Source organism: Cicer arietinum, unplaced genomic scaffold (genome assembly GCF_000331145.2).
Source record: "Cicer arietinum cultivar CDC Frontier isolate Library 1 unplaced genomic scaffold, Cicar.CDCFrontier_v2.0 Ca_scaffold_6230_v2.0, whole genome shotgun sequence".
Lineage (NCBI taxonomy): Eukaryota > Viridiplantae > Streptophyta > Magnoliopsida > Fabales > Fabaceae > Cicer > Cicer arietinum.
This window is the reverse complement of record NW_027339877.1, coordinates 1-11,352: the sequence shown is the minus strand read 5'-3', so window position 1 is coordinate 11,352 and position 11,352 is coordinate 1. Positions and strand designations below refer to the sequence as shown.

General features: G+C 25.7%; 1 protein-coding gene and 1 long non-coding RNA gene across 3 annotated transcripts; both read left to right on the top strand.

The window, feature by feature from the left end:
- Positions 1 to 2,030, top strand: LOC101493106 (protein SODIUM POTASSIUM ROOT DEFECTIVE 2). The gene is made up of 3 exons (XM_004503373.4): positions 1 to 757; positions 943 to 1,018; positions 1,605 to 2,030. Exons 1-3 carry the CDS (start codon positions 560 to 562, stop codon positions 1,730 to 1,732), a joined length of 402 nt encoding a protein of 133 aa, XP_004503430.1. The 5' UTR covers positions 1 to 559; the 3' UTR covers positions 1,733 to 2,030.
- Positions 2,031 to 9,333: 7,303 nt separating this feature from the next.
- LOC140919208 (uncharacterized) lies at positions 9,334 to 11,346 on the top strand. 2 transcript variants are annotated; one of them, XR_012161775.1, is made up of 4 exons: positions 9,334 to 9,551; positions 10,597 to 10,664; positions 10,839 to 10,901; positions 11,113 to 11,346. It is a non-coding gene; the product is annotated as an uncharacterized lncRNA (long non-coding RNA). The 2 variants fall into 2 exon arrangements; XR_012161774.1 differs by lacking the exon at positions 11,113 to 11,346 and having other exon boundaries at positions 9,343 to 9,551; positions 10,839 to 11,103.
- The last annotated feature ends 6 nt before the right edge of the window (positions 11,347 to 11,352 follow it).

Sequence of the window (11,352 nt, the reverse complement as noted above, 5' to 3'; positions counted from 1 at the left end):
TCATTAATTTGATTGTTACACTTATAATACTAATCCACATGGATCTATATACATATTCTTTTCCTCTAGCTTAGTCCAAGCCTCAGCACATTTTTCATAGATAAAGTTAGTCATTCTTTCTTCCTTTTCTAATCTCTCTTATTTGATCATATGAGTCATGTTTATCCTCTTTTAATACATTTCTGTTTCTTCCACTAATAGCCAATGAGATGCTTCTCAAACTATGTTTGGTATCTATCTCCTCAAATGGATTTTAGTTTGGTCAATGTTTAGTGATTTATCACATGACAAACTTTAATCTCACTAGTTCTGTTTTTCTGTCATTATTCTTGATAAATTCCCTTGAGTTCTGTGCAATTTGATTTCTCTAATAAAATTTTATCTTTAAGCTTCTTCTTCTTCACAAACACCTAATGTACCTTTCATTCTTATGAAAAATAAAAAATTTATTTTAAAAAAGTCCTACATATAATTAGTGCATAAATCTCTAAAATACTAATTATATAGCATAAGTGTGGTGACAGCATTTTATATGTTATAGTTTCCTTCAACTCACAATATGGGAAAACTTAGTAGAATGTTGGACACATTTTGTCTTTCTTCTGGTTCAAACTCATGTTTCTGTCTAAATTCAATAGAATTTGAAGATGAGTTTGAGAGTAAGCCTTTGATTGCAAGTGACAAGGATGATCATAAACTAAGATTGAAGGATGTTGTTTCTGGAAAACAAACATTGGCTTTTCAATTGAAACCTAAGGTGGATTTTTTATTCTCTCTCTCTCTCTCTTTTTATTGATGTTTCTTTAGAAGCAATATTAACCACTTTTTAGTTACTCATTTTTTAGTCAAAAAAAAATAAATGACATATAGTTCATTAAGAATGTTTATGTTAGATAAGTTGCATTAATTAATCCTATATGTTGTTGTTGTTCAAATATGCAGATGGTGATATTGAGGGTGTCCATGCATTGCCATGGATGTGCAAGAAAAATTGAGAAACATATATCAAAGCTTGAAGGTGAGTAATTGCAATATCTTTACAAATTATTTTTTATTTTTATCTAATAAGATATGCTAAATTTCATCGTAATTAACTCATACAACTATAAAGTCTTAGGTTCAAAATAAATCCCCTATGTACAACAACTGCATAGTACAACAATTGTGGAGATCAATAAGTTTACATAGATTCTTTTTAAGAAACATTGAATTTCACTAAATTTGTCTCACGAGCACTTCATAAATGATGTTGAAGACTATTTAATATCACTACCCATGTGTTTTGGTCAATCTTGTACTCGTAACTTAGTTGTTGTAAGAAATGTGAATCATTTGGTTATTTAATGTTTTAAAAATGCATAGAAGATTTACTAAATTATGTTGGTTATTGTGATAAAAGCAGAGAGGTTGCCCATACTTTCCATCAAATTAGAGAAATTATTTTAGCCATCCACATTTAATGTTAAATCACCTATGAAAAAGTCAACATTGTTATTGTTATTTTATATGATATCAAAATGTGACAAATATGGTATGGGGCTATTTTGTTTGGTCAGTATATATTTATTTAATTATTGTAATTGATTCTTTGTACTTATCAACAGGAGTGAGTTCATACAAGGTAGATCTAAACACCAAAATGGTGGTTGTTATTGGTGATATTATTCCTTTGGAAGTGTTGCAAAGTGTATCCAAGGTTAAAAATGCACAGCTTTGGAATTCAAAATGCTAATAAAGAAAAAGAAAAATATTATGCACTAAACAAAACACCACCAGCCTCAGCATATTCGGCCAAGACAAAAAGTGACATAGAATGAAGGAACTCGATTTTTTTAGTTATTTTATGAAATAATATTATATTTATTTACACTTTGTGGCATGCATGTTCCTGCAGCAATTCTCTAGCAGGAGAGAGAAGTTGGAAAAGTAAAAATAATGTGTTAAGAAATGAAATTGCACATCTTTTAGTACACATTTGGTTAAGATTCTGATGTAAGAATCACATTAGTATTAATGGATATAAATTTTGGCATATAGTGTATTATTGTTCTTGATAAAAGTATGAGGAATTGCATGCAGTTTAATGTGATCAAGTATTTGGAGACGTTTATGTAAGTATTTGGTGAATTAATGAGAAATACATATCATTTAATTATGACCTCGCTCACCCTTTCCTTGTTTTCCACGTGGCAAGACCGAATTAGAGATCCTATGACTTTACCTCGTCCTTGGGCTTGAGATCCTCTTAAAGAGTTGGGCCTCTAGATGAGCCTTTAATTCCTCAAGCCCAAGTCTAAAAAATTATGACGTTCGAATAGTATCTTTTTAGATAATTTTTTTTGTATAATTGAGAAAAAATGGATACCAGTACCCACACATTTATAATAATCTAAAATTAAAAATATTTAAAAGTTAATTAAATATAAAGAATAATAACACATTAAATGATTTAATTTTTGGGAGTAAATCACCCCTCCAATATAAATTACTCCCTCTCCATATTTTCTACGTTGGCAAAGTGGTTGTGTACAGTTTTGGTGGCGATAGTTTAGGGTGTTTATGAAAGAAAATACGAAGAAAAAGATAATGCTATTAGGGAGAGACTTCCCAAAATACTTGTAATATTTTTTTATTTGCATATTTGTTTGACACATTGTTATCTTCGCCAGACTGATTCTTAATTAAAATGTTAGATTTTAGGTAAAGACTAATTTATCATTTGAATGAAATTGTCAATGATTAATTTGGATTTTAAATTTTGTTGGAAACTAACTTAAGTCAAACTAAAATTGTATGAGACCAAATTAAATCATTAATTTAGTAATTCCTTTGCTATTTTTTTTCCTTCTTTACTATGTATATCGTTAAATGGATGTGATTTACTAAAAAAATAAGGAATTAGACATGACAACTTTATCGTATCCTATTTAATTTAAAAAACGATTAGAAGATTGATAAAAATGGAATAAAGGACTACACAAAAACATAAACTCCCGTCTCTCATTAAATCATGAGATAATTTTTTTTCTCAAATACAAAATATCATTTACATTTCCTACTAAAAACTTATTATCTTTTTTCTCTATCTCTCTATTATCTCATATTTCTCTCTTTTATGGTCTCTTTTTTTTTTCTTCTCTTTCCCCCTCATCTCTCTCCCTCTCCTCCATCATGCTTATCTTCATCTCTTCATATCTATCTTTTATCTCTTTTCCTCTCTCTATCTATGCATTTTTTTTTCTCTCTATCTCCTTTATTAATATTTGCATCCATAAATATTAATATATGAACAATACTATCAACATACTATAGATAATATTATCAATAAATGATATTGGGTGAGTTTGTTTCAGTTTTTTTTTTAGGAAAAAAATCTATTTTTTTAGACAAAAAATCATTTTTAGGATTTAAAGGAGGTTTGTTTCAAATTTTTTAAAAATCATTTCGTTAGAAAAATCATGTTTTGGCTAAAAATGAAAAGCTGAAAATACTAGCTTCTCGCATTTGCCTCTTGCGATAGATGATGTAAAGTTAAAAAAAGCACGAAACTTAACATATCTACGAGAGAAAATGATGTCATTATCCCTATTTTTTTAAACCCCTTAGCCAATTTTTATTAGGTTTTCTTTGTCAATTTAAATCAATTCATTATTAGTTGCATTTTCTCTTTCATGCTGACCATTTTTTCTTTACACGGAGTTGTCATTTTCTTGACATCATCAAAGTTTTCTCTACATCCTTATTTTGTTGGTTGTGTGTTTATTTATTATTTTTTACGACCATTCAGATGCATTGATCAACTTAAAATGTGTCTACAAAATAATTAAACTATTAAATTTGAAAGTGCTCAATTTGAAATATATGAATTGGTTTGTTATAGTAAATTTGACAAAGATTATAGAAAGTACAAAGATTATGGATAATAAAAATATATCTTGGTAAATATGGATAATGGAACTTGATAACTATAAATAATAAAACTATAAAGAAGATTCATTCTGAACTGTTTTAAATATATGATTTAATATTTTTGTCTATTTAAATATCAATTAGAATGACATGAAAAAAAGATGGTATTTTGTAGTTTAAAAAAACTATTTTTACAAAATTGTACACAAATAAATTAAAAATTATTTTTATAATAGTAAACAAACGGTAGTTAAAAAATTATTTTAAAAAATCTCTATAAAATATATAAAACAAAAACTATTTTTATTTAAATTCAAACAAACGAATTTATTATGATAAAAATTATTTTATTTGATTTGATACATATACCTATCAAATGTGGTGCAATGAAAAATTATTTATTAAGTGGATCAATCACTAAATATAACAGAGTACAAAACTTTGTTTTGCAAATCAAATGCTGTTACGAAAACCGATAAGAAAGCATTTTTTTCAACGAAGAAATTGTTTGAATTGGAATGGAGATTGGATGAGGCCAACGCTGAGGGGGTGAGAGTTTGAGAGTTGTCAAATCAGACACACATCCACCAATAATAAGTCTATTGAGAGGACGATTGATTAATCTGTGGCTGCGCCCAAAGTGAATCCAAACCAAAGCACACTAAAAATCAAAAAGTACTAATATGTGAAAAGGGAAAAAAGTACCAAAAACATGCATATTTATTTACCATATTGACTTATTGTTTTTGCCACTGTTTTAAAAATTCATGGTAACTTCCAATAAAAATTATTTCAACGATTATACATAAAAATATATATTTTTTATTTTTAGTATAATTAAAAAAAAATATTTTTATGAATATTAAAAAAATTAGTTAAATATAATTAAATTTATTAAATTATCTATTTTTAATGTTAAATATTCAACTATTTGCATTAAATATTTTTAAATCAAATAAAAAATAAATTAAAAAATAATACTATTAAATAATTTAAAAAATAGTTAATTTTATTTATAATAATAACAAAAATTTAAAGTGTGTATTTTATTTATACACAAATGTATTCTCAAATCATTTTAATTTAAAATTATGATCACGTGTTTCTCGATTATTTCATACTCTCTCGGGGTCCCTAATTTGGGATTATGATCACACAATTGTTTCTAAGCTATATCATAACATAAGAAATGCAAGGAATAGGAACATATCACAACAATTACAATTGAACATCAAGCCATTACAAAACCACTTGCCACTAAAACCTCAATGACCGATAAGGCAATAACAACTAAACAAACTAGAGGTTGTGTGTTCCACTGTTGAACATAACTAAAGCTTTTGACTTTATATTTTAACCAACATCAAGTATTTAACTTTATAGTATCCAAAATTACATTGATATGATGATAACTTCTTCACTAAAAATAGTTTTATTTTGTGATTTCCAAATATATCACACGCACGCTCGTTGTTTAAATTGTAATAAGTCGGTCACAAAAAACTTTATTTTTTAAAATTATTCTGATAATTAAAATACATGACGATCACATATTTGGTTCGAGAGCACCCAAGCTGATACCAAATTAACTAAATATAAATTAATGTCAAACATGTCTTAATGGACCACACTCAAAAACTAAATGTTAGATAGATTCAACTACTACACACACATAGAAGATTATATGACTCAAACTCTTTTGTGAATCAAGTTGTTCTTCGACAATTTCTAAACAAACAAATAAATATTTGACAGAATCAACTTGTTCCAAATGAAATGGTACAACGACAAGTTCTCAAGACCATCCTCTTCACAAACCAAATTATATTAGAAGCTTCTTTGCATTAATCATTAATTATAAGGCCTTTTAACATATTTGTTTGTACTTTAATTCAAGACCTATTACAAATTGTTAGATACATTTATGATTATTTTTCTAAATATATCCCCCATTAATATATATTGTCAAATTATCTTGAAATATAAAAAGTTAATATTGAATGCATATTTATACAAATGATCGGTTGGTATATGATCAAATGTTAAATTAATAAATATGCATGAAAAGTGTAATAGAATTTTATAGAAAAGGAAAGAAGGAGCATATGATCAAATGTTGAATGCTAATGCTCTTCTATATATTTTTATTCATGAAAAAACTCGTTAGTGAATACCTAGATGTTGGGTATATTTTATATAATGGGTGTTATTCAAAATTAACTAGTACTAAATTTGTTTGTGATAAATAACACTAGATCAATATTATTTTACAAAACATTGGATCTATAATTTTATTGAATTTTATCGTGCTTCTGATATAAAAATAGATTATCATTAAAATTCCATTTCGGTTTAATTGGGTTATAAATGAGAATAATAAAAAAAGTATATGGAATAAATGTCTTTTACTAACTAAATAGTTAGAGGCTGTATTTCATGGATAATTAGTTAAAAGATAATTGTGTATTTTTATAGTAGTGTTTTTTAATATCTTTTAAGTCAATATGTAAAAAATAATAATACATTGATAATTATTTACTCTATTAACTATACACAAAAATATTTATTATTGATCAATTAATTAAAATAAATTATTTAACGAAATAGTTAATTAAAAGATAAATGAGATTTTCATTAATAATATGTCTTTTGAATATCTTATATATATATATATATATATATATATATATATATATTACATTAATTACAATTTATTATAAAAACTATACATAAAAAAATATTTATCACCCATCAAATAGCTAAAAAGTTACCTCACCAAGTCAATTAACCAAAAGAATAATGCAAATTGATTATTTCAGGTGGGCATAGATAAATAGATAAAAGCGAGATACACATTATAATACATTAATCACGACTAGCAAATGAAAGGATTTTTAATATAAAAAAATGAAGGAATTAAATAATGATTATATAATTATACATAAATTATTATAATTAAAAGTGTCATATAATTATTTAAAAAAGATATACAACTTTAAAATTTGATTTTAAGCACTTATAATTTAATAAAGATATAATTGATCGTGCAATTCCCTAGCTTAATTTCAGATAATGCTTCAAGTTATTTATTTATTTTTTCTTTTTTTTTCGATTTGATCATTGATGTTTTAAAATGTTAACAATATTGTCATTTTTTTTACAAAAATTCATTAAAATTTTTAAACAAAACTCATAAAATTAATTATCATTTTTAATATAATGCAAATTTCATCAATTTTATAACTCAAATATTCGAATAAACTGATATTTTTGTGTTTTATATTTTCGATTTTTAGTAATAAAAATAAATAAAAAACTAAATTTAAAAAATAAAAATAAAAAATTGAAATATTATCTAAAATGAAATTAAAAAATTACAAATATAATTATACCTTTAAAAAATAATTAAGATTCATTTATCTCATGCTCTTCTTATGAATAGATTCATTGATATAAGATTTTTACATATAAATGAAAGTACATATTTAACCTAGTTTTTGTTGAGAAAAATTTAACCTAACATAAAGTGCAGACAAATTAATTGTTTTCTCTACCTTTCACTTCATCTTTTTCTCGCTCATCGTTATTTTTTATTTTAATTTAACATTCTATCTCCTCTGATAATCATATAATCTTATTGTAAATTCAGTATTGTTGTTGGAATCTAATTTACTTTCATATATTTTAATTATATAATAATGTAATTAAAGTTGGGAGACCACCAAATAATTCGAATGTTTAATAACCAACAACTCAAAATTAATGATTCATTATTTTACTATCCAGAACCTTTTTGAATAAACAACTTTTTTATTCGTTTATATATAAGCTTTTATAATATAAACATGTATATATAATATTATTTTATAATAATACAAGATAAAATAAAATAATTTAAAAAATATTTAAAAAAAGTTTATAAATATATTAGATTTTGTTTGTATAATTTTTTAAAAATAATTTTATAAATATTTATATCAATAAATAATTTCATATAAGTTAATCTTTGAGACATTTAAATTAAATTTAAAACAATTTATAAGGATGTATTTTTGGGATTTTTTTACCACTATATCCTAGTTTTTAGGATTGTTAACCAAAATGCCCCACTTTTCAATTTGGTTACCAAAATGCCCTACTTTTTAGGGCTTACTTGAAAACTCTCCCCGGGGGAGCGACATGCCAAAGACCAAATTTTTTTTTCTTTAGTAGGAGGTCGCTGGGCGGGGATGCGACCTCCCAAAGGCATTTTTAAATTTTTTTTAAATGATTTTATATATTTCATAAAATTGTTAAATAATAATAATAATAATAATAATAATAATAATAATTATTATTAATTATTATTATTGTTATTATTATTAAAAATTGTTATAGTTAAAAATAATTATAATTAAATTAAAAATAATTATAAGTAAATTAAAATAATTAAAAATAAAATAGAAAATTAATATTATAACTATTAAAAGTAATTAAAATTAAAAACAGTAAATTATATTATAAATTTAAAAGAAAATACATTAATAAGAAAAATTACATTAATAACATGAAACAAAATACATTAAATTAAGAAATACCATAAGCTAAATTTCGATAAAGTTTCTCATAACGACATAGAAGGATACCGAAAATCAATTGATCACATGATGGTTGACGAAGTAATATATTCATTCACATTTATTTAAACTTTTTAAATATATTCATTCACGTTTATTTGAACTTTTTAATCAATTTAATGTATTTTGTTTCATGTTATTAATGTAATTTTTCTTATTAATGTATTTTCTTTTAAATTTATAATATAATTTACTATTTTTAATTTTAATTAATTTTAATAGTTATAATATCAATTTCCTATTTTAATTTTAATTATTTTTAATTTATTTATAATTATTTTTAATTTAATTATAATTATTTTTAATCTAATTATAATTATTTTTAACTATAACAATTTTTAAGAATAATAGCAATAATAATAATAATAATAATAATAATAATAATTACTATTACATAAAATATATAAAACCATTTAACAATTACATAAAATATAATTATTACTATTACATAATTATTACTAATATTATTATTTAACAATTACATAAAATATATAAAACCATTTAAAAAAAAATTGAAAAATCCTTTTGGGAGGTCGCATCCCCGCCTAGCGACCTCCTACTAGAGGAAAAAAATTTGCTCTTTGGCAGATCGCTCCCCCAGATAGAGTTTTCAAGTAAGTCCTAAAAAGTAGGGCATTTTGGTAACCAAATTGAAAAGTGGGGCATTTTGGTTAACAATCCTAAAAACTAGGATATATTGGTAAAAAATCCTGTATTTTTGTCCGTTAAATGAATATTATAAAACGGAAAGGAAAATAAAATAATAATAAAAGATGCGTACTATGTAACAGGGGAGGTGAGAGTACTCTTTTACACGCGCTCCTCCTCGCGTGTGATTGATTCTCCCTCTAACTAACGTGAACAACTCGCACAAGACTCTCTCTCTCACCTTCTCTGTTGAACCAACTACAACAACTAACAGCCAAAATGTTTCTTTGAGCTTTCGATTCATTCACTCCTTTGGAGCAAATCTCATGCTCCACACAAATACCCCTTCATTCTTCTCCCATTTTCTCAATTCTCAAGGTTCGTTCTGCTATTTCTCTTCACTATTTTTTCCGATTTATTTTTACTCATTAATTGATTATTTCTTTATTAATTTTTGCTATTTTTTCGGTATTTTTTTGTTCTTCGTTTTCTCCATACTTATTTCTTCATGTTATTATGCTTTGTAATTCTGTAATAAAATACTAGACGTTTTCTCATTTTGGAATTGTTTCTACTTTTGGAAAAAAAAAGTAAAAAAACAAAAAGTAAAACTGGCTTTGATTTCACTTCTCGTCAATGCCGATGGTACAATGCGGATGGGAATTGGGAAGAGTAGTTAAATCGTGATGTGCTGCTTACTTTATCACGCTTGTACTCTTCTATTCACCTTTTCAGTTTCTAATTTATTTATACCTGCATAATTTTGTTTTGGGAATTTATTTCATAAAAAAATTGGTATTTAGGATGTTGTGGATACGTTTCTATGCTATTTAATTTCTGTTTGTTTTGATCTTTTGCATGATGCATTGTGGTTTCATGAAATGTTGGATACAGAATAATGTAATAAAGTGAAGACCCGATTTTACGATTTATTTAATTTTTTCCCTTTAATATACCGTGTTTATTTTGTAGTTGGTGTTATTTAATTTAATACTATAAACTTCCTTTCTTGCATTAGAGTTCCATTTATTGCTGGTTTGTCATCTTCTATTTGAGTACATGAGTGGACATGGTTCTCATAAAGTGTCGTAACCTTTTTATGCATTGAAGTAATAATAGAGCTCAGCGATATAAAACAAACCTTTCCTTTTAATATTGCTACTAGTTATTTGTTATTGATCCTTGAACATTTGGAATTTTACCTTAAGCAAGCTAATTTCCATGTTAAAATTTTGGTTAGTCATTACCATTTTTAACTTTATTTGGTGCAATACCATAGTAACTACTAACTGAGAGTTTACTTTTGAATTATCTCTTTAAATTTTTGTCCATAGAGTAATGTGGTATTTCATGCATGATTCGGCTTTCATCTCTCAACTTCATAAACAACAACATTGAAATGCCATTTCTTTCCTTTTGTCAGACAAGGGCCATTCAGCTATAGTTTTTATCAGTTAGAAATGGATTTAGAAGAGAAGTTCCTTGCTAAAGGTATGGTTCCAAGCTTCTTCTTGAGTCTGTTTTTTTTTTCTTCAAAAGTTAGAGTTACAATGATTCAGTTTATTTGTTTGGTACATTTAAAGTTGTGTGTTGGTTAGCATAGTTTTATAATGCATGTTCTCATATGTCAAATCTATTGACATGAAGTCATGGGATATGATACAGAGTACACCTGAAATTTGAGTTTGGGAAAGATGAATTGGTGATTTTAAAAGTCTTACTGCCTCAGTAAGTTGTTTCTAATGATTCTATTGTATTACCAGTGGTCTTCTGTTAAAAATCATGCTGCTGTTTATTTTGAATATGTCTAACCATGGTTTATTTATTTTCTTTCCTGTTTATGAGCAATTGTTTTATGCAGTTTCGGTCCAATGTTCATGTTATAAATATTGAAAGTGATTAATTTTAGAAGGGCTTTCACCCATATTATATTTTGCAGCTTTATGATTTTGAAAGGAACGTGGTATCTTATTAGAAGATTTAAGGTTTGTCTGGGATTTAAAAGAAGGGAAGGGTTAGAGAAATTTTAAAAAACCTTTACAGGTTTTTTGAAGTTCCCTTAAAATGGGAGGGAGTTATGATATTTAAACAAGATGAGAGTCCACAATCCTTTCCTCCTTCCCTTTCATTTCCCCTCCAAACCCGTCTCTCCCCCCCCTCCCCAAACTGGCCCCAGTTC

Bases quoted from the DNA above. Each gene is read 5' to 3' on its own strand.
- LOC101493106 (XM_004503373.4), top strand. From the start codon at position 560: ATGGGAAAACTTAGTAGAATGTTGGACACATTTTGTCTTTCTTCTGGT. The intron at 758-942 runs GTGGATTTTTTA...TCAAATATGCAG, and splicing joins CTTTTCAATTGAAACCTAAG to ATGGTGATATTGAGGGTGTC. The intron at 1,019-1,604 runs GTGAGTAATTGC...ACTTATCAACAG, and splicing joins ACATATATCAAAGCTTGAAG to GAGTGAGTTCATACAAGGTA.